Raw genomic sequence first — 24,859 nt, forward strand, 5'->3', positions numbered from 1 at the left:
AAGATAAAGATAAAGAAGATAAAAGAAGAAGTACTTTCATTAGAGAAAAACAAAGTTTATCAGAGGGTCTTTTAAGTCCACTTTTATGCTCAGGGTTGTTAGGACTGGGCACACAGTTTAAAGTGGGATCAGTACCACTGTACAATGTATATCCGCCTGGGATTCAACCTGGGACTCCTTGATTTCAAGGTTGCCATCATCAGGGGGCTCCCACAACCAAAAAGGAAACTTAAATCTTGACACTTAAGTATATCTGTTTTGCAGGGTGATCTAAAAGTTGTGGAGCCATAACTTTGCATAATAAAGCAATTGCAACTGATGTTCATTTTAAGTCTGCCTCATGAACTATCACCAGAAAAATAAAATACTGCATGATTTATCTCTTTGCAGGCACTTCCTTATAGTTGAGAAATCCACAGTGTGCTTGTATTCATATGAAGGACGGATGCTGAGTTCCCCTCGTTGGCCTGGGATGCAGCCTGAAACTCTGAATGAAGCCATCATAAGCATTAGTCCTGATACGTTAGCTGTGCGGGACCAGGCTGATGAGAAATGTAAGCATTTCTGCAACCAACCAGGACGGAACATAAACATTCAAGTCTAGGAAGGATGACATTGGAATGTGATAGATGCATTCTGTGAAAGTAGTCGACCAAGTGGCCTTACTTGCTTTTATATTTTATCAACAAATTTACGTGAGGATTTTTGTGCAAAATACGCACAGCAACATTCCAGACTCATTCTGCCTCCATGTTCAGGGCAGTATGTAGTCATATGCAGGTTCAGTGGTAGCGTCATTGCCTTGTGATCAAGGGGTCCCAGGTTCGATACCCGGTGGAGGCACAAGTGGTTCGGATTCCACTTTAAACTGTAGGTCCAGTCCCGATTAGCCTTACTGTGCAAAAAGTGGACTTAAAACAGCAACTCATATGCAGGTTGTCCCTGAACACAGGATGTTGTTTGGAGAAAGCAGTCAGTATTAACAGTGAAGCCTGGGAGGATTGTTTACCGATGGTTAAGGCTCCACCTTGGCGTGATGCTTCAATTTGTCTTCGAGCCATCAAAGCAGGTCTACCTGCTCAGACTACTTGACAGGGTGGAACCCCGGTCACTGCCAGATAGTCCTCTCAGGCATTACTGCGTGTACTGACTTCTTTCTCGGCATATGACGACATAACAAAACACTACCCGGAAGATGAGTGTAGCATAAATCTCAGAAACATTGGTGTATATGTAAAGTATGAAGTACAGTGATTATAAGTCCAAACAATTCATCATAATGCAACCTCCACTGATCAGTTACAATGAAAAAATTATATTATTTATATTTTTTTAGTTTTTGTTTTAAGTACACTTGAGCACATCTAGGTTGATTGGGACTGGATGTACAGTTTACAATGGGATCTGAACCACCATGTGCCTCCCAGATATCTAATCCGGAATCCCTTCATTACAGGATGACAACACTACCATTACACTGTATTGTTTTGTATGCATATTGTAGGACATTATGCATTTTTTTCAATACAGGTTCTCTAAAATTATAATTATGTGTGACGTTCCTTTTGGTGTTCGCAACTGGCTCACTACGTCACGGTAGCTACCCAATCTCCCTGTGTGGAGGAGTTATGAGACTCTCCTTAACGTTATGCTACACTGAACATTCTCAGGACGTACGATTAGAAAAAGAAATAGCTTCTTGCCATTTTACAAGTTTAATAACACATTTTACCTTTAAACAATCACTGCAAAATAACAACGATATTCACAAATACAATCATATTTCAATTAAGCTGCTGCTTTTCCTTTATAACGGGGTTTTTCACAAAATTAACATCATCTCATGCAACTCAACTTACTTTTCGCCTTTTTACGCACTGTTGTCCTGGCAACAGAATCAATAAAAGATTGGACAGTTCTACAAATGTTTATAAACTGGAAATGACTTCCGCTTCCGATGCCACTTTTAATTACACATAAGTCCAGAAACTATAAATTTGATAACACAAACCACAATATTACTGCCAATAAATAAATCAAACAGATTTCTGTGAAATTAACAGAAAACAAATAAAATATTACATATGGCCAAAATTAACAAAGCATATCATATGTTTGGAATGTATAGTTCGCATAGGTGTTTTCCAAATTGTTCATCTAGTTTACCAAATAACAGAAATTATTAATTAGTAATGACGTGCCCTTTGTGGCCAAATAAGCTGAAAGGTTCAATCATTTTCTTGTCACTGAAAGTCCCAGGTTTGAGTCTTAGTATGGGTATTTCTTTGTGTGTCCCCCTTCATCAATTTCATTGATCATAGTTTATCCTCATTGCTGAGAATATCTGTTTTGCTAATAACAATTAGAAATGGTGCTAAATAAGGAAAATAAGAGACACGTAATGCAATATTGCAAGGTAGTCACTATGGCTGTAATTGTGATGTGACCTCTGAAGTATTTCTCCACAGGGTGGCTATTCACTGGGAATTCCTTGAATTCCAGGAATTGTGCGTCAATTATTGGCTTTGGGACTTATGCATGAATTCTCCGTAAATGTAAAAAATTGCAACTTTTATTAATAGAATTGGATTCATACATTTAAAAATGCCCTGAGGCAAGTTTTTCACAGTTTAGAAGATTATTGCAAGATAAGATATCATGAAGTTAATTAGGTAAATTTGAGCTTGAAATTCTTATACAATTAGCAATTTTTCGTAGATTTCTGTTTGCAAATGTATTTCCAGTCTGAGTGTGTGAAATGGCTAATGTTAACTCCACACCTTGAATTGAATGAGAATTTCTGGATATATTGGAATCACACAGACCCTTTATATTGTTAATATATTCGTGTGTGGGTGTGGTGAGAGGCGGTAATACGTAAGGTTGAAATAGGTTGCTTGTTCCCTTAAATTTTTGGAAAGTTTGCCTTGTAAACCAGGAATTATACTTGAATTTTATCATGGTCCTAAAGTGGCCACCCTGCTCCACGAAACTATGAGAGTGGGGAGGGGCTAAGGGAGAGGAAATTTACAACTAAAAAAGGACAGTGGAACCCCAATTTTATGTTCCTGAATTTTATGTTTCTGCACATTGTACATTCATTCTTCATTGTCCCATTGTAGCAGTATGTTATAAAATTTTCCCGGATTTTGCATTTTCATGCATTTTAAGTTTTTTTCATGGTCTCCTCAAAAACATAAAACCGATGTTCTACTGTATTTCTTTTCCTTTTCTAATAAAATGGGGTCATACTGACATATTTTTGTTGTAGGGTTGTTTCCTTGTTATCAAAGTAAGGTTGGGTGTACTTGAATCTACCATAACAAGATCATTTTCATTACAATTATATCTTGCTGAAAATTGGGGCTTATCAGGGATCGAACCTTCATCTTCTGCATTTTGTGCCAATTTCTCCACCACAATTTTTACTAGATCTCCATGAAGGTTTCAAATATCAATTCTGGGTAATATTGCAACTTATAAGCTTACACAAAGGCCTTACCCTAATAACTGCTTATTCAGATAAGTATTATGTGAGCTATTCCAGAAAAATGTCAACCTTTGATGACCAAAATTATATTCAGTGAAGAGCAATGTGCTGTACTATTTTTAAAAGGAAAACATTATTAAATTGCAAACATACAATAAATGCGCTTCTAAACTCTAAAATTTTGTAAAAATTACCTCATCAAGTACTACATGTATTCCAATAACTGATTCAGAAAATCGAGATTCATAGGTTGCAAGTTGTTTGAGTCTTTTACCTTCAAATGGATTTTTTATTTAGTGCTAGCAGAATACATTTGAAGAAATTTTGTTATGAAAGATGAAATACTACAACATGTAAATTTCCTGGGTTATATATATTTTTCATTATGTTTCATGAATTGTATACAAATAAATAAAATATAAATAAAACTGCTTGTTTAGTGTCAGTCTGCTACCGCTGGAATTGCTCATGTATGTATTCTGTGGTAAAATCCTTGTTTTAGTAATCATACAATATACTTTGCTAGCTATTCACCTCTTTGAGATTGGATCTGGGAAATCTGTGTCAGATGGACCACCTTTGAACCACAGCATAGGAGTGATGGAAGTAACATTGAGTCAAGCAGGGTTGCCAACTGAAAGACAGCTAGCTCTGGTTGATAAGAACAGGGATGTTTATTTGGCCATGGTCAGAAGCATAAGTAGCCGAAGCTCAAGGAAAATAATGAAATTGGGTAATTATACATATGGTAACCATGCTTAAAATTATAAGAATAATTTTGAATTCATTTCGTAAATGAATATGTAAGGAGACAGTCCAATTTATGCTCAGGATCTAACCAATATTATATATACAGGGTGTCATTTTAATGGCGCCCACGGACCACGGAAAGGTATAGAGGACATCAAAACAAACAACTTTTCTCAGTAACATTTTTCTCGTTGGTGCGTCGTTTCGGCGCTACAGTCTTCAAAAAAGCCCGTTTTGCCGCCTGAATGCTGGCAACCACACACAACATTTGATTGCATTTGTGACGTCATATCCCATCGTGAAGCGATGCGTTCCAGGGTTGCCAGGAACACACATACTCTGTGAAAAATGACATAGCTACAATCAGCCACATTATGTACCGTAACACAAAACAAGATAACACGTTCTGTAACTTAACAGGAAGTAAACAAACGATACGAAAAATGCTAGAAAGAAAATAGAATTCAAGTGGAAGTGGTCATATCGAATTTTGTCTCAGTTTACATGTCAAATATTTGCAAATCTAGTTACCAAGTTGGCATCTACAATTTAGTCTATCCACTTCGTCCTTCTGATACTAGTTGTCTGTGACACACTTAACAGATGAAAAAAGGTAAAAAAAAAAGGTAAAGTGCTCCCCTGTGCTTAGCACAACACCATGAAGGCGTATAGGGGGTGTGGGGGTAACACACTTAACAGATGACAAAATAGAAATGAAAGAACTCAAAATTCCAAAGGTAAGCAACACATAATATAATGTATATTCAGGGCATTATGAGCCAAGTGGCAAAAATGATTGAAAATACAGGGATATAAGTAGTAGTAATACAAGCTCTAAGACGACTATGTGTTTATCTATGCACCGGATACACATGTAATAGTTTGCATCTGTGAACAGGGCAGTATATTCGGTACTGATTCATCATTAGATTGTTACTGTGGTTGTACGTGTTTTAGTCGTAATGTAACAACCATAGGCGTAGCTAGAACTTTATATTTGGGTGTGCACAAAGAAAAAAAATGAGGTCTTGTACCTTTATAATAGCATATTTTGCAACACAATCACTTGGCTCTTTAACTGAACTGATGTTTGTAAAGAAATATAAATTCACTAAATGACAGTGTTGAAAATTTCTGAATATATGTAGTAGAAAAAATCAAATTGCATAGAAATTACACACACACACACACACAAAATGTTCATAAATGACATAAACAAATACATCAAAATACACGTCATCTATAACAAGAGACGTCTGTCAAAAGGTACAATGTTCTTAAACTCATCAATAACTTCATTTACATCAATAGACTAAGCTTTTTCCTGTTCCACAAATAGCAAGAGCAGGGCTTCCAATGTATCCTGCTTCTGAGTTGCTCTTAATTTAGTTTTAACTTGGGAAAGCTTGGAGAAAGCTCTCTCACACGTGCAGCTTGTGACAGGTATAGAAGAAAGACGCTGCAGTACAGAGTAGAATGCAGTAAATATCTTTCTCCAATGACATAAAAAAATCGAAAATCTATACACACTCGTTTCATCAGCGATAGTGCACACGTTTGTACAAACTGCCGCTTATTTTCTCTCTTATTGAAATATCTGTCTTTAATTCTCTTTGATAAAGCAGACCATTAGGGTGTGCCTAGGCACACCCGGCACAACCCGTAGCTACGCCTATGGTAACAACGTGAACCTCTGATACTTCCGTTATCAGCACAAAAGTACCACAAGGCATCTGGACACAAACCTGTAGATATCAACCTTGCCACGAGATTTGCAAATGTTTGACATGTAGTTGGGCGTAAACAGCCACGTGTAAGCTGTAAGTCCAATAAAATTTATTGTTGTTGATATTTTAGCTGTAGGCTGAGACAAAATCCGACATTGAAATTTCATTTTGAATAAGTTTTTTACCATTTCTCATATCGTTGGTTCACTTCCCCCTTCCCCTGAGATGACTGCTGATCTTCTGGCTGGTAGGCTATGGTGTTCGGTCTGCTGGACGCGTTTCTCGCTTCGTTTTACAGCTAATAATGTGGTTGGTAGTTTGTCATTTTTTACAAAATTTGTGTGTTCCTTGCAACCCTGCCGTGCGCTGTTTCGCCACAGGATATGTCGTCACAGGTACGATCAAATGTTGTGTTGGGTTGCCAGCATCCAGGCGGCAAAACTGTCTTTTTTGAACGGCTGTAGCGTCGAATCGACGCACCAACGAGAAAAATGTTACTGGGAAAAGTTGTTTGGTTTGATGTCCTCTATACGAATCTGTGGTCCGTGTGCGCCATTAAAATGACACCCTGTATATATGAACAGTTAGAGATGCAGGATTTTTTTAGCTACTGTCATGCGTGTTTTTTTTTATTTCAGCAGTCCAGGAGCTTCTCTATCCTAAAATTGACTCATCCTGCATGAATTTTTGGACTTGCGCTGTTCCCTGTTCTTCTAACTTTTGATTTGTTACAATCATGCAGTCTGCAACAATTTTTACCCCTCTGAATATCATCATTAGGATGTGAAATTTTTCCTGCTTTTTTATTATTTTTTCTGTCTGTTAAAACATAGGCTTTGATGTTCTAAATTTGTTTCATGTTGTTTCTAGCCTGACAATGCATTTTTGTAGGGTCCCTAAATGCTTATTTTGAGGTTAGTTGCTATTTTGCATAATCTTGTATTTTTGAAAATAGTCTTGAAATTTTTTTGAACCACCCTGTATATTTATGTAAAAAGTCGGAGAATTTACTTTACCAAAATGAATGGGAACCTTGAGTATGTTCTTGTGCAGCCTATGCCCTTTTATTTACTATATTAAATATATTTCTTTGCCTTTTACTTTCACCAAATTCACTGCCTTTGTATTTTTTGCTTTTTCTTCTAAAGGTGTCATGATTCAATCGCTGTGCTGGTGTAGTGATACAAATATCTTGGCAGCACTTCAAGATTCAATTTTAACAGTATGGTATTATCCTACTGCTCTGTATGTTGACAAGTTGTTGTTGAAGCGCACAACATTGGAGAAGGATGCAAGGTAGGCTTTGTGACATCACTTGGGATACAAATGTTGGTGCTGTTGGTCCAAGATAAATAAATAAAAGACAAGGGCCTTCATAGTTATGATTTAAATTTAGCCTTCCTGTAGCTTAATTTAGAACCAGATTGCTATGGAACCTTGATTATATGTTCTCTAGAATATTGTGAGTAAGAACTTAAAATTTGAGAAAGTGTACATTCTGGGATCATTTTATAACAGTTTACTTTATTGGGACCAGAAAGGTTTAATGTATAAAACCCACAGTATTTTGTTTGAATAAATTCTGTATTTCAGGAACCTGTCTGAAACCACTACACTCAGTGGTGAAAGATGTGAAAAAGTATTATGTAGAATTTTCAGCGTAAAATGCAGGCTCAACCAGGACTCGAACCTGGGTCTCTGGAATACTGTGCCATTGCTCTACCACTGAGCTACCAAGCCAACCTGGCTTTGCATGATTTTTCACTGCCACTGTTTTACCTGTGTGGAATCGTCTCTGCTAGTGCTACCACAACTGGATCTGTTACCTTTGAAACATTGTAGACGTCGACATTGCCTGATTCCTCCCAGCATAGAGAAGTTAATTCTTTAAATTAAGCATACACAGGAGATGTAAAATAAGATGTCCACACAGGTAAAACAGCAGCAGCGAGAAATCGGGCAAAGCCAGGTCGGCTCAGTTGCTCAGTGGTAGAGCAATGGCACAGTATGCTAGAGACCCGGGTTTAAGTCCTGGACAAGCCTGCATTTTTTGCTGAAAATTCTACATAGTACATCTCCTGTGTGTGCCTAATTTCATGAAAAAGTATCATTGTAAATTGTGTGAATGTACCGAGAATGTTTATTTTTTGTTTCTCAGTAAAGCTGGTATTTTGCTATATACTTTTTTCAGTTATAATTTTGTAGTGATATTAAAAGCTTCATTGACATGTGTGAATGATGTCAAGTGTGGCATGGTAATTTTAGATGACAAATATTTCTGAATCATATTTTCTGTAAAATGTAAATTGTAAGTCTTAGGGTGAGAAAAATATTGCAGCTGGTAAAAAAGAAACATTGGCATCAATACAAGGTCATTTATAAAGCTTTGGTTAGGTTTTTTTAAAAGAAACTAATTTATTTTACAAAATAGATTTACAGGCCTTAAAAGTAAAAAAAAGGTAAAGTGTTCCCCTGTGCTTAGCACCACGCCATGAAGGCGTATAGGGGGTGTGGGGGTAACGCCCCACACTTTCTTGATCCGGTCGTGAGTGGGGGTGATGTGATCAGCATCACGCCCCTGACCGCCTTTACCCCCAGGGTTTCCCCCAGGTACCCATGTTATTCGACGCTGGGTGGGCGCCGGGGCCGCTTCCACCGTTAGAAAAGTTCCCGGATTTGAACCGGCCGGGGATCGAACCCGGGACCTTTAGCATGGTAGTCAGACGCGTTACCGACTGAGCCACCGCGGCCACACTCTTAAAAGTAGTTTATGTTTTTCTTTATCATATTTGCCCAATTTTTGGGCAAGTCTTAAATTTTCATGAGGGGACATTCATTGTCCATTCATCTGATTACTGTATGGCAATCAGTTGATTCCCATGGAGTGAATCCTTCAAATTTCAGTTTTGAAACCTGGTGGATGTATGTCAGGACATACTTTTCCACAATGTCCCGTACTCAAAGGCTACATGCAGCTTTGCATTTCTGTGCAAAATGAATTGCAGTTTTACGTCTGCTTTATGCACAGATAGGCTAATTGAGACTTGACCTACAGTTTGAAGTGGGGTCCAAACCAGGTATTGAACTCAGAACCCCTTGATTACAAGGCAACAATGTTACCACTATGCCATTGGGTAGGCCCACCCTCCAAAATGAAAGCACTGGCAGAGATCTCAGTTGTCTGATTTTCTTCCATTTCAAAGTAGAGGTTTTTTCCCCACTGATGTGACAATTGAAGCAATTTGTTTCATCCTGTGGACTGTCTACAGTGTGAAAAACTTTTGAAATAACCCTTGTATTGTTGAAAAGAATCTAACATTGTTCACAGGTGCACTACAGTTTTGTACTAACATGCAAGGGTGTTAAAAAAAAGCTAGGGATGGGACAGATTAAGCGGTATTCTTAACAGAATTAATGGAGCCTCAGTGGTCAAGTGAATAAGGTATCTTACTTCTACATGGGAGACACTGGTTCATTTCCAGGGTGGGTGATTTGGAGGTTGAGATTTTTTATAATCTTGTGCCTGCAGTGTTTCCTCAGCCCCAGATAAATGAGTACCCGGAGCCAGCCCTGGAGGGTAAAGGCAGGTGTAGTGTGGTGATGATCATATCAGCTTCACAAACAGTGACATGCGGTGACGTCGACACTTGGGGTAGCAGTCAGTGGAATGCTCAAGGGAGGGTGGGGTTGGTGTGGGTCAGACCCCTCCCCCCTTTAGGGCCCAGTATTCCTAAAAAAAATAATGTCAATAACAGGAAAAGATTACAAAATGATGAATGAGTACTAAAAAAAAAGTACACGTAAACCCCACCCACATTCGAAAATAAAAAAACTATTTGATTTGACTACTAAGCCAGAGATCCTGGGTTAGAATCTCAGCTTGGCCATGGGTATTCTTTGTGTGTGTCCCTTCATCAATTTTATCGTATCATCTTCGCGATTAGCCAAAAGTGGCGGAAATACGAAGTAAAATAAACCAAATTGAGCAATCAATCAATGATTTGATTTCATTTTTGTTACTTAGCGTCGCTTTTTGTCACATTTGGTTAATTGCAAAGATGATACGATAAAAGTAATGATGGTACAAACACAAAGAACACCCATGCCCAGGATGGGGTTCGAACCTGGAACTCCAGGTGTCATAGCGCACTGTGATAACCACTCCCACACACTTGGTTGATTTGGTGTTTTAAGTCCACTTTATGCACAGAAACAAAACAGGAAACAAAACACACTTTTTTGTAGTTTCTTCAATAATATTCATTTGGCTTTTTGAGTTCTGAGATACATTTTTCATTCCAAATTATTTCATTATTCACTGCAGAGTACAACACATAGGACAAGAATGGGCACTCATCACGGGTTCGAATCCTGGCCTGGATTGTTCATATGAGGTCCCTTCATCAATTTCATCATATCATCACTCATCCTCATTTTCGCTATAACCAAATGTGGTAGAAAGGCGAAGTAAAATAAACCAAACCAACAACAATATGAACGTGCATTCTCTTGCCCAAATAAATACACTCGTATTTATGACTGTTAGAAACCAAGAGTAGTATATTTAAATAAAACACTACTAAAACGAGATAGAGAGAGAGCCCGAGCACATATTTGTAATTTAATCATTATATATTCCATACTTGAAAAAAAAGAAAGAAAGCATAACATTATTGTCTGCACATAACACGTTCCCATTTCATAAATAATAAAACTACATCCCATATTGTACATACATATTGTACAACGTGTAAAATGTTGTGTAAATACGATTTCATAAATAATAAAACTACATCCCATATTATACATACATATTGTACAACGTGTAAAATGTGTAAATACAGAGAACTGCAGAAAAATTTACCCTGAGTTCTTTAGAGGATTTACAAAAAAATCTATGAGAAACCAATCCCTTATCTGTCCTATAGGAGATAGACTGGGGGACCTGAAAGCACGGGCTTTCAACCATTGCAGCTGGGAGAGGGGGCAAGGGAGGTAGAGGTAGAAATCTTCCTTTTCTTTTGGGCGGCCGTTTCTACCTGGAAACTGGTCAGGTGGAAGAAGAGTGAGCTAGGGTATCGAGCCAGCTTTGCCCGCGGATCACACCGATGGACGAGAAGAGCGTGGAAAAAAAGTTGTTGCATATGAGCTGTGGTGGCTTTAACAAGACAATAAATATTGTGATTTGAATATAATTCGAGGTGTGAGATTGATTGATCTATCTCTGCTAGACTAGCTACTCCTCAGTGCACATCACTGTTCACAAATGACCAAGATCGTGAATGTGTGGTGACCTGACCTCCACATCCCCCAATATTCCTTCACAGTATAGTGTAATGAGCGAAGCATTACTTTTATAGTATTGATATGGGCATATTGGAGTACAGATCTAATATTTCTATTAATAGCCTATAGCTTAATGCAAAATCTTCTCATTTTGTTATTTTTTTGTGAATGTAAACCCATGTTCCACATTTTGTAAAGTAAATTCCTGATATTGCAGTTTCCTTTCCTCAGGCAAAATTTGCTGGCTGCATTCACTTTCTTATATTCGAAAAGTCTTTACCCCAATTTTTTTTAAGCTGAAATAATTAACATGCAGGGAAATCAAAATATAGGAATTGTTCTAATATGTACCTTGCATTATTTTTCCACATAGTCACCACAGTGGTTCAGACATTTGTCCCATTGCACCATTAGTTTCGAGGTACCGCTGTTGTTGAATTTGCCCGGTTGATCGTGAAACCACCGGTTTACAGGGTGCTTGTCCCTTACTCTATAGAAAACGAATAGCTCTTCGCTGCTCATACAATGTGGACGTGTTGAATACTACAGCCATCTTTGCAAACTGACAGCAGTGCCGTGCCGCGGAGCAGCCGAGAGTTAATGCTGGGCCCTTCCAAGAATAACCTATTGCATTGAATGTATATATCGGTTTCTCAGTCACACTAATATTTCAGCTGAAAAAGAATAGGGGCAAATACTTTTCGATTTGCTTTTGTACATCAATTAAGAAGGTGAATGAGCCATTCAAGTTCATGGAACATTTGAAATTCATATCAGAAAATTTTATAACAGTATTTATCGGAATCAACAAAAAATTCATACCAATCCATCCGTAATAAATATAAAATATTAAAATACTGACCAAGGCACAATTTATTGTATAAAAAAATAATATACACTAAAATGGTAACGTTTCCACCCTCTAACAGGGTCTTCTTCAGAGGAATATTCACACTGGAATGATGAAAAATAACAAAACATCATCTTATATATATACACACTCCCAGACAGGGTCAATACACAAAACAACATGAAGACACCAGTCCTTATCTTAGAACATTTCCTGTCAGGAATTCCTGAGTGTGGAATCTCCTGACAGGTAATTGACACTACTTGACAGGTGATTGACAGGTACCTGGTGAGAGTCTGTGCCTTATCAATTTCTCCACTAATGGACCTAGACAGATTCCTTATCTCCTGAACTCCTTCCCTCCTCTCTTCTTTCTTTGTTATTCTTCCTTCTTCTTTCCTCCTTCCTTTCTCTCATCCTTTCCACTCTTTCTAACACTCCTCTCCATTCCTTGTTGATTTTCAGCCCCCCATTCCAGTTCATTATTTCTTCTCCTTTTTTCTCTATTTCCTTGGCCTCTTTCCACTTTCTCACTATTCCTCTCTTCTCCCTTCCTATCTTCCTAGCCTTTTCCCATTCTATGTCGTGTCCTGTTTCTTTTGTGTGCTTGAATATAGCATTTTTCTCCCTCTTTAATCTTACATCATCCTTATGTTGCCGTAACCTGTCTTTCAGTCTGTTTTTTGTTCCCCCTATGTACACACTATCACATTCCTTGCACTGAACCTCATATATAATCCTCTCCTCTTTCTCCTCTCTGTTTTCTTCCTTCTTCTTGTTTGCTACCCTTAAAATGCTGCAGCCTCCCTTTCTGTATGTTTTTATCTGTCTAGGTCCATTAGTGGAGGAATTGATAAGGCACAGACTCTCATGGGGTACCTGCCAATCACCTGTCAGGAGATTCCACACTCAGGAATTCCTGACAGGAAATGTTCTAGGATAAGGACTGGTGCCTTCATGTTGTTTTGTGTATTGACCCTCTCTGGGAGTGTGTATATATAAGATGATGTTTTGTTATTTTTCATCATTCTAGTGTGAATATTCCTCTGAAGAAGACCCTGTTAGAGGGTGGAAATGTTACCTTTTTAATGTATATATTTTTTATACAATAAATTCTGCCTTGGTCAGTATTTTAATGTTTTATTAACATGGAAGCAAGGCTTAACAGTGTTATAATAAATATGATGGCACAGTGCATGAATTATTAAATATGTTTAGGTTTGTTGTAGTCACATCTTCAAAGCAATTTAACTTTTTCTCTTAGTCATTTATAATAACTGCTGCCATTTTTTTTCAGTGAATTTGGAAAGAATCCTATTATTACGAATTTTGTTGGTTCCCACTTGAGTGTTCGGAAGGTGGATGGTTCATTAGTGAACACTGCAGTTTCTCCATATCCAGCAGTACTTCATGGCTATGCTGCTGCTTCACGTTGGGATGATGCCATCAGGTTATGTCGCTTTGTGAAGGTACGTTGGTGATACTACACGATGCTCCAAAAATTTCCTGACTTTGGATGTTATAGCATAAACCATATCAAACACACAACTTTCGTTTTCCATCTATCCCTTGAGATATTTTTAATTCTTTACTGTGGCAGACAAATTTACAGGAATGCATATTTGTGTTTTGTATTAGTCTTATTTTGTGTCACTTTTCTGCTCCTTTTGGCTAATCGTGACAAAGAAGATGGTGCAGTCATTAGATAAAATTTAATATAATTCAGTAAATCATATTTTGAGAGTACCTTCTATGACCTTTTCAAGCTAATACTATCAATATATGTAGTACAGAAATATATATATAGGAAGTTCCGGGTAAGCATTGTCAATAGAATTAAAGCCACTTTCAAAGTATGGGAGCTTTCAGACTGAAGTGACAAGCGACATGTGTTGCTTTGAAACAAACCCTCAGTAAAGAAATGCAACCTTTTGAACTGAAGCGACACTCTTGTCAGTTGCATGTTGCTCGGACTGAGCTGTTTTCTCAATGGCATGCATCGAGTCGTCTCAGTCTATTGTTCACTCATGTGCAGTGAATGCTTTCTTATTGACTGAAGGGGCCCATGTTGCTTGACATGTTAATATGAACCCCTGATGTCGCTTGTTTTCTGTCGCATGTCACTTCAGTCTGAAATCTCCCCAAGATTTAATGTATTATTTCGAATATACATTGGTTATATAAACTTTTAAGAAGATGGAATTTCTGAAGGGACACCCATAAAGCAATAACAATGCTCAGGCCAAAATTCCAACATAGAACTTTTGATGGTGAGACTGTGAGTCAACCACTCAACATGCTCTGCCACTGAGGCTGAAAATTATCTAGTTTATATATAATTTTTTGACCTTCAGGTTAATCGTGATGGTGAGGATGTATGATAAATTGATTGTAATATAATTAAGCCTTGTTTCCATATTAAAAACACTAAGTTGAAAGGCTACCTCTTAAGTGTTTTTTATCTTACCAGGTATCCAAAAAAGTTTATGCCGTATTTTGCAGTGAGAAATAAAGACTCTGTAATTTCTGGCAAATGTGTTTTATTCAGCAAAATAAGCTCCTTCAGCTTGAATTACATGTTCCCAACGAGATACAAGCTTATAAATCCCACGTTTGTAAAAGTTCTAGTCCCTAGAAGCAAACAATTGCCCTATGATCTGCGTGACATCATCACGGTTTCGGAACTGTTTCTCACGCAAATGGTTATCCATGGCCAAAAACAAGTAAAAGTCGGATGGGGCAATGTCCGGGGAGTAAGGAGGATGAGGTAAAATTTCTCAAACAAGTGTGTTGATTACCTCCTTGGTTGCTTTCGCTGTATGATGTCGAGCGTTGTCTTGAAGAAGGATCACTCCTTTCCTGTTGACTAGAGCTGGCTGCTTCGGACGCAGTGCAGCTGCAACCCTTTTCAACTGAGACGAGTACACCTCGGATGTGATAGTTTTACCATGCTCTAGCAATTCAAAGTGCACAACACCAGCGCTGGTCCACCAAATACAGAGCAGTACTTTCTATTGATAAATGTTTTCTTTGGGGGTCAATGCAACAGAACCACGGGACGAACAATGATGTTTTCTTTTGCGGTTACTGTATAACACCCATTTCTCATCACATGTCAATATCTGGTCCAGGAATGGGGCTTTCCTGTGGCGTGACAGCAATGATGAGCAAATGGTGAGCCGCTGGCGTTTGTTTTCTTCGGACAAAATGTGAGGAACCCACTTAGTGAGCTTCCAAGTCTTCCCAAGGTTGTGCAGATGCAATCGAATGGTTTCCTCCGACACTCCAAACCCTTGTGCAAGTTCTTTCAACGTTTGCTGTGGATCACGCTCGATGGTCTCTTTCAGCAGGGCTTCGTCGATAGTGGCGTGGCGTCCAGCTCGAGGCTTGTCCTGGAGGCTCTCATCGCCCGATGCAAATCGACTGAACCACTTTCGCGCTGTGTGCTCACTCACTGATGCCTCTCCAAACATGGAGCATATCTTTCGAGCAGCGGCTGCAGCATTGCTGCCCAATTTGAACTCACGTAAACACGGCCGTAAAACGTCCTTTGACACTGACATGTTCCCTTCAGGATTGTAGTTCCTACAGACCTGCTGTCTATGCGACCGACACGCCTCCCAACTCTGCACTGACTGACAGTTGCCGGGAATGTAAACTTCTGACGTCATCCAGACAGGGTTGTCGACACATGCCGTTTGACTTTCACTTTTCGCCAGCGGTACAAACTTTTTTGGATACCTGGTAATAAACTGCCTTGGTCAGCAACTTAGTGTTTTTGATAAATTGATGTAAAATTATTTTTATTTTGAACCTCTAATGCTGAAGATAGGAGCTATTATTTGTTACTTAAAAAAAAAAAAAAAGTGTTCCCCTGTGCTTAACACCATGCCCCGAAGGCATATAGGGGGTGTGGGGGTAACGCCCCACACTTTCTTGATCCGGTCGTGAGTGGGGGTGATGTGATCAGCATCATCCCTGACCGCCTTTACCCCCCAGGGTTTCCCCCAGGTACCCATGTAATTTGACGCTGGGTGGGTGCCGGAGCCACTTCCAACGTTAGAAAAGTTCTTGGATTTGAACCGGCCGGGGATCGAACCCGGGACCTTTAGCATGGTAGTCAGATGCGTTGCCGACTGAGCCACCGTGGCCAGTAGTTAGTAGTCCTACCTAATCAGGAGCATTGTGCTGTTTGACTAGCAATAACATGAGTTAACAGTTGTCAAGTAAGGTAACTTGTTCTTTTTTCAGGATGACATGATGTGGGCTTGTCTAGCAGCAATGGGCACTCATGCAAAAGATTTGAACACTGCTGAAGAAGCATATGCTGCTATTGATGATATGGACAAAGTTACTTACATACAGTACATTAAGGCAAGTAGTATCAGTTATTTATAAAACAGCATGCAGTAAACATTATTCAAATCCTTACATTCATGTGCACAGGATGGTTGCAATAGTGTTCAATCATTTTATTTATATGCATTTCCTCTCACTTCACTCATTTAAGCATCCATTTTAAGTGATATCATAATGTGACATCATTTATTTATTTATTTATTTATTTCACCTATAACAGAGCTTTCGCTCCAATTACAATAGGCTTACACACACATATATATATATTTTAAACAATTAAAAAATTATAATTCCAACAATACAAAAACAATAGAAGAAAAAGGAGAGCAAAACTACAATAATCGTTTCATAAAGAATACCAGCACAAGTATTCTAGAGAACATAAATCCAAAAATGATTTTCACTGAAGTAGAACAAGGTACATATCTATATATAGACTGAGGCATTTATAACTATACACATGTAAATACTCATATATAAACAAATATACACAGCAAATGTCAGCAAATATTGCTGAGAATACTTTTCTGGAGAACTGACCAATGTTTTCTCAGAATAAAACCCTGGAAACTATACAGAAATGCAAAATTGTCAAAAAGTAAACGTTTGTTTTAAGTCATCTTTGTACACAGACAGGCTAATGGACATTTCCACTCAATTTTTTTTACAACGATTTTAAAAACTACACCCTGGAAAAATTACCCCTGCAAGTTCTCGCCTTTCTCTGCGTCCAGTTTAAGGCAGAAACGAGACTTTCAAAGTTGCGAGGCTAGCGTTGCGCTGAAAACACACCGCCGCCATGTTACTACGTCACTCCTTAGGGAGAGCTCGTTTGTCGTCTGCTTCGAGCGTCCAGTTCCGGATGGGTATCCCATGGTGAGCTAACACGTGCAGCAGTTTTACAAATCTGTACCGATTTAAATAATGGAAGAATGAGCGATAGGAGAAAGGGAAGCTATGCTTTGTAATGATCATTCTTTTATGAAATATCCGTGCTGCTCACGTGCAAGATAAATTAAAGGGTTCAGCTGAATGTGTGTTCTCAGGCCATGCGAAAAATATTGCTTATAAAATTGGTTGCTGACCAGACACTCAAAAATATTTTTTAAACTTATATTTATCGATATTTACCGTAACCTATGTAGTGCAAAATAGGAATTTTCACATTCTTCACTTTATTTATAAAGCCTATTTAACTTTCTTTTCCATGAAGCAATTTCAGTTTGTGTTCCATTTCTGTTGCGCAAATTATGATCAAATATTTTTGTGCAGATAAGAGAAAATACACTGAGAAGATTACATTAGTTGCACAGTACATATCTATAATTAGTTTATGTATAATTATTACAAGGAAATAATGTGTATAACCATGGGCGTATTTAAGGGGGATTCAACGGGTCCAACCCCCCCTCTTCTTTTGGTTCACTAAAATTACCAGTTTCCTTCATCTATCCGCTTGTTCATAAAAAAATTCCTTCGGAATTATTTCATTCTCTTAAATTAGAAACATATAGGACGGGATACGGATGGGAAGGAAATTTCGGTAATTCCACACACCAGATGGGACTGCAGACCAATATCTGCAATTTCCTGATAGTTTCGGAATTTCTGCGATAAGAAACTGCATTGAGACTATCAAATCAGTTATGTTTCCCCCTCGAATCATATTAAAGAAATTCGGTTCTTAAAAACGTAATGACACAAGATGAACAGAAAATTATCAATACTTCGTGCCTACAAACACACCACTTTGTCGGGTCCAACATCCCCTCCCCCCATACTCCCCAACAAGCTTCCGGCCAGCAGTGTCACTTACGAAATAAAGCAACTCTAATCATACCAAAAGTTGATCCTTCCTTCGCCCCCCCCCCCCCCTCCGTGAACTATATATATGCCCAAGTGTATAACAATATTTCATACTGAAATGGTACAATATAATTATTTTGAATTTTGTACTGCGAAAAAAGGTGCCTCATCTCGTTACCCCGAACGCATTAATTGGTTGGTTCACAACTTCACCACTAAGGATCCTATCGAGACGAGACATGGCAGCCTTGGTCTCGTTCTCGTTGAGAGTTGTAAATGTCTGTCTCGTGTTTATTTGTAAATGTCTCATTGACAGTCTCGTCTCAATTTATAAACATCCGTCTTGGTTTGGGAGGGCAATTCTCGTTCTCGTCTCAAGTCTAGAAAAATATAGAATTAACAACGTATGCAGAGGCTTATCATTATAAATACAAAAAAAACTTTCTTAACATTTTTTTGTTATTATTATTATTATTTTGACTCCTCGTTTCGACGGTACAGCCCTCGAAAACTAAATATTATCCTGCTGATATATGCAAACCAAACGGCAGATTCAGAATTACCAGGAATGACTGGTGTTGTAATTATTATACACAAAATTCATGATTTATCTGAGGAAGTCGCATGTTCCATGTTTGACACTCGACTGGGCATGACTGTTTCCTTGTGAGTGACATTTCATTGAACTGGAAATTGTTACATGGGAGGATGTTTGCTCGAGACGTTGGGGACAGCTAGGAGGATGCTTCTATTGTTAATGTTAGTGTTGCTTACGAGACGAGACATTTTCCGTCTCGTCTCATAAAAGGAGATGGGACAAGTGAATGTTTTCGAAATGAGATGGGACAGAAGAAAAAGTTCGTCTCTTATCATGGCAGGTTGGGTGATACTTAGATTGTGCAGTTGGTGGTAGTGTGTGTGTGTGTGTGGGGGGGGGGTGTACTCCTGCACCCCGACTTCGAATACTGCTTGTAGTTCTTCATTGTAGTGATTAGCCAAAAGTGGGATGAAATGTGATGTTAGAGATGATACATAATAAATTAACCATGCGTTCTCATCGTTGCGGTTAAACAAAGTGAACGGAAAAGCGACGTAAAAGTAGGCTAAATACAAAAATTTGCAATATATATATTAACTAAAGAAAACTGTCATTTACTGCAGGAAATTTAAAAACTCACCGTAACTTTTTATACCGTATCACCTCTTATATTGCAGAAATTGGCGTGTAAACCAATGTGTTCTAAAAGTATTATCTTAAAATTTGTGAAGAAAATATTATGACGAAAATAACTGTAATTCCAGAAAAGGCATTCCTATAACGTTAAGTTCTTGCCAGTCAGAACTAACCTATGTATTTGCAATGAACAAGGCTGTTCACGTGTTCAGCCATTGATTGTTACAAGGTTTGCTTTGTCTCCCTAATGGGAAAACCCTCTACCGAGTGGCTGAATTATAGTAAATACTACTATACTGCTAGGGTATAATTCATCTCCAAGAAATGGAGCACAAATTTTTGCACTGGAAGTTGTAAGATACTTGTTTTACACAGTAACAAGTGAATATGCTGTCGCTTCCGCTGCTCATGCTAAGTTGACGGGACGAGCAGAAGCCCCGCCTGCACGCATTTCTAAGTGATGACGTCAGACGACCTCCTGTCTGTGGAGAGGACGTTTTCAAATCCGTGACGTAGGAGGTGAATTTCAGCGGTGTTTGAAGGCGTGTTTCTCGAGAACCGAAACAAATATCGCCGAGATATTTTGCACATCTCATGTTTGTGTCATTCTCTGTAAAATGACATGTCAAAGTGGAAATGTCCATTGGGACTGGACCTACATTTTTATGTGGGATCCAAGCTACTGTGTGTCTCCATTTGGGATCGAACCCAGAACCCCTTGATTATACCACATTTGTTACAACCTGCCCGCTTCCCACGCTTGCTGATTGCTGGCTTTTCTAGCAGAAACAATGCGGCATTGCTGCCTGCAGACCGGGTGAACGCCATGCTGGGGAAAGCCGAAGCCAGGCTGTGAATAAAGTACGCAGAAATGCACAAATATACACAATTCCCCTTCATGAATGTTCCAGCTAAGATGACACTAAACACAAAAGGACACAAGCAAATATCACCAGAATAAATTCTATCCTGGATATTTTAAAATGCACACTAATCAGCACCACGCTTACAAAACAAGCTTCTTCAATAAGACACAAACAAAACACGTGAGTTAGACCGCAACATGGCAACAGTGTTTACGTAAGCACCTCTCTTCTGTCTTCCATTCGCTCCTCGCTGCCCAACAGATTACTTTTTCCTCGTTTCTCATTGGCACCAAAACTGTCGAGTGATCGCTAGCGCGGGAAACGGGACAGGTTCTAACAAACGTGGTATACAAATCAACAGCATTACCAGTAATTGCCAATTTTGATTTGCAACAGTGTCTTTGATAAGGGACAAAATATTATACATTAAGGAATTTTTTACTGCATAATACTTTGGTTTACTGGATTTCTTTGATCTATTGTTGTAATCCTGAATGTTTTCTAATTTCATTTACATTGTTACATCTTTAAATTATTCTTTGCTGTTCTTTGAGTGAAAGAAATAAGAAAGGTACTATCACGAATAGTACATTCTTTAATGTTAGCATGTGTAGTGTAGACATATGAAAATCAAGTCAATGTACTTTGTGTTTAATGTATTAATGTATAATGTATATGGTTGAGTGGAAGGAAAGGCTCTGTGCAGCCTTAACTCCACCATTTTAAATAAGATGTTAATAAATAAAAATTAATATAAAATTAATGGCTCTATTGTCGCATAGTCTATCTACCTGAAGCATTTGAACAGTTTTTAATGAGCATTTTCATCATTCCTACGCCAGAATGTTATCCACTTAACCCTAATTAATAGAAAAGGAGTTTGTTAAAAGCAGCTCTGACTACCTTACTTTTTGGCATTATGCATATTGAACACATGGCACATGTCAGAGATCATGTAAGCTGATTAGCAAAGTGGTGAAAATCAAACTCCAAAAGTCCGATCTATCACTTTTGGCAGTTATGTAAATCCCATAATTGTCATGTATTATAATTATTCACTTCTTCACTTTTCTCCGTAGGAAATTCCAGTTCAAGAAGCACGCATAGCAGAAATGACAGCTCTCGCAGGCAACATTCAGGATGCTGAGGGAATAATGCTGCAGAATGGGTTGATTTTCCGTGCAATCATGATGAACATTCAGATTCATAATTGGAACAGGTACTGCTTTTTTCCCTAGTTTGCAGGCACATGATTGGAAAACTAGTCACTATTATTATTGAAATATTTAGATAACCACTAAGTATGGATGTTTGATTATTTTCACATTAAAACTATGTGAAACCATTTTTCTACTGATCTGATATAAAATTTCAAATGTCTCATGAGGAACCTGAATGTTTTCATTAACCTTCTTAATTGAAAGGCCTGAGGGTAGAACATGGTAAGTGACATTTTGGTCATCATTAAGTTACAAAGTTCGCATATAATGGCGATGTCATGCAATTTGTATGGGACTCATTGAATGCTTGGCATAGGGATGTGACGAACTCATCGCCCAGTGACTTGTTCACTGCAGTTAGTCAACCAACAGAGTGAAATGGTCAACATTTTGCTCTGTTGGGATTTACAGAGCTGTCCTGTCATGGCTCTATGAGCATCCCACAATCGGCAGAAGTGGGGTATGGTTGGTGGACTACAATGTGATCCTCCCAGCTAGATCCGAGGGATCCGCTGACCAACGACAGGTGTGGTCCTCCATTCATATTGGGGGTTAGGCGTAGAGCTGACAACTCTGCACTGTAAAAAGACATGTCAAGAAACAGCAATGAATGTTCCCAAGGTAAAATATTCCGGAAGTAAAATAGTCCCCCATTCGGATCTCCGGGTGGGGACTACTTTGGGAGGTCCCTGGACTAAGGATACGATCTACATTAGGAATAAGGATATTAAATTAGCCACCTGGAATGTTCTGAGCCTTTACTCGCCTGGGGCATTTCAGTGTACAGTTAATGAGATAGTTAAGTATAAATTAGATGTAGTAGCTGTCCAGGAAGTTAGGTGACCAGGAGAAGGGAATTGTAAAACTAAAAATTTTACTTTTTTCTATGGTGGTACTGAAAATCATAATTTTGGAACAGGATTTTTCATAAATAATAGAATTATCTCGACACTTAAAACAGTAGAATTTATTAATGATAGGATATCATATGCAGTTTTACATGGTAGGTGGTGTAAAATTATTTTAATAAACATACATGCTCCAACGGAAGATAAAGATGATAATACTAAAGGTGATTTTTATACAGAGTTAGAACAGGTCTTTGATAAATTTTCTCAGTATGATATGAAAATTCTGTTAGGTGACTGTAATGCACAGATTGGCAAAGAAGAGACATTTAAACCCACGATTGGTAAAGAAAGTCTTCATGAATTAAGTAATGATAATGGTATAAGATTGATTACTTTTGCAACCTCAAAGAATTTAATTGTGAAAAGTACAACTTTTAAACATAAAGATATCCATAAATATACCTGGTCTTCTCCAGATGGTAAAACTCATAATCAGATAGATCATATTCTCATTGATAAGAGAAGGCATACTAGTATAATTGACGTTCGTACACATAGAGGTGCTGACTGTGCCAGTGACCATTATTTAGTAATTGCTAAATTAAGAGAAAGACTCACAGCGATATATCATAAGCAACAAAATCTAAAAGTTCTAAAATTTAATATAGGAAAATTTGCTGATGAAAGAATTAAGAAATTAAATTGTCAAATAGATTTGATGTTTTGCAGGATTTAAATGATGATGAAAATATAAAAGAAACAGACGTAAATAAGAATTGGGAACACATACCTAATGCAGTAGAATCAGCAGCTAAAGAAAGTATAGGATACCATAAACCAAGAAAAAGTAAGCCATGGTTTGATAATGAATGTCATAATCTAATAGAAATAAGGAATCAGGCTAGACTTAGGTGGTTAAATAACTGTGATGATACAAATCTAAGCAATTATAATAGAATAAAGTGAGAAGTTAACCGCACGTTTTGAAGTAAAAAAAGAGATTACTTGAAAAGCAAAATTAATGAAATTGAAACAAACAGCAAAAACAAAAATATCAGAGATTTATATAAAGGTGTAAATGAATTTAGAAAGGGGTGGCAACCTAAAGTAAACTTGATAAAAGATAAAGACGGTGATTTTCTAGCTGAACCAAGTGATATTCTAAATAGATGGAAGAACTACTTTAATGACCTTTTAAATGTTCATGTAGGAGATAAATCAGAAGTAAATGAAGTGCACACAGCAGAACCCTTAGTTCCAGAACCTAACTTGACTGAAGTTAAAGATGCTATTAAAAGGCTAAAGAATAACAAAGCACCTGGCATTGATTTAATACCAGCCGAGTTAATTAAATATGGTGGAAATTCATTAATATGTGAAATTCATAAATTAATTTGTTTAATATGGAATAAAGAAGAAATCCCTCAACTGTGGAAAGAATCCATAATTGTTCCTGTGTTTAAAAATGGTGATAAAATGAACTGCAATAATTACCGTGGAATTTCTCTACTCTCAACAACATATAAAATATTATCTAACATTCTTTTAACAAGACTAACCCCATATGCTAATGAAATTATAGGTGATTATCAATGTGGATTTAAACATAACAGATCAACTACAGATCAAATTTTTCACATCAGACAGACACTGTAAAAAAAGTGGGAATATAACCAAAATGTCCATCAGCTATTCATTGATTTCAAAAAAGCATATGATTCTGTCAAAAGAGATAAATTATATAATATATTAGTCGAGTTTGGAATACCTAAGAAGCTTGTTAGTATGATAAAAGTATGCACCAGTGAAACAGAAAGTAAAATTCGTGTGGGTATTAATGTGTCTGACAAATTTACAATTCATGATGGGTTAAAACGAGGAGATGCATTATCTCCATTGCTCTTTAATTTTGCCTTAGAATATGCTGTTAGGAAGGTAAAAGAAACTAACGAAGGACTAAAATTAAATGGTGTGACTCAGTTGTTAGCATATGCAGATGATGTAGACTTACTAGGGGATGACAAATACAATTAAGAATAATGCTAAAATATTTTTCAAAACTGCTAAAGAGATAGGTTTGGAAGTTAACAAAGAGAAAACTAAATATATGCTTACAGGCCGAAACCAAGTGTTAGGTAATAATCAAAATCTAATTATTGATAACAACTCGTTTGAACCAGTTTCCAAATTCAAATACTTAGGAGTAATATTAACAAATGAAAATTATATTAAAGAGGAAATAAAAAGTAGGCTTAATTCAGGAAATGCATGTTATTTTTCTCTTCATAAACTTTTGTCTTCTCGTTTTATATCTAAGAAACTAAAAATTAAAATATACAAAACAGTAATTTTGCGTGTAGTATTATATGGGTGTGAAACTTGGTCCCTTACATTGAAAGAGGAACATAAATTGATAGTATTTGAAAATAAGATCCTTAGGAAAATATTTGGACCTAAAAGGAATGAGGAGACAGGTGAGT

General features: G+C 37.6%; 1 protein-coding gene across 2 annotated transcripts in view; it reads left to right on the forward strand.

The window, feature by feature from the left end:
* The window catches only part of Oseg5 (intraflagellar transport protein Oseg5), a 58,829-nt gene that overhangs the window by 25,550 nt on the left and 8,420 nt on the right, over positions 1 to 24,859 (forward strand). For both annotated transcript variants that reach the window (XM_083122596.1, XM_083122597.1), the window contains exons 10-15: positions 391 to 554; positions 4,017 to 4,223; positions 7,116 to 7,263; positions 13,401 to 13,572; positions 16,355 to 16,477; positions 21,388 to 21,527. In XM_083122596.1, the coding sequence (XP_082978722.1) occupies positions 391 to 554; positions 4,017 to 4,223; positions 7,116 to 7,263; positions 13,401 to 13,572; positions 16,355 to 16,477; positions 21,388 to 21,527 (954 nt within the window). The remainder of the gene's footprint in view (positions 1 to 390; positions 555 to 4,016; positions 4,224 to 7,115; positions 7,264 to 13,400; positions 13,573 to 16,354; positions 16,478 to 21,387; positions 21,528 to 24,859) is intronic.

Source organism: Lepisma saccharinum, chromosome 5 (genome assembly GCF_977018435.1).
Source record: "Lepisma saccharinum chromosome 5, izLepSacc3.1, whole genome shotgun sequence".
Classification (NCBI taxonomy): domain Eukaryota; kingdom Metazoa; phylum Arthropoda; class Insecta; order Zygentoma; family Lepismatidae; genus Lepisma; species Lepisma saccharinum.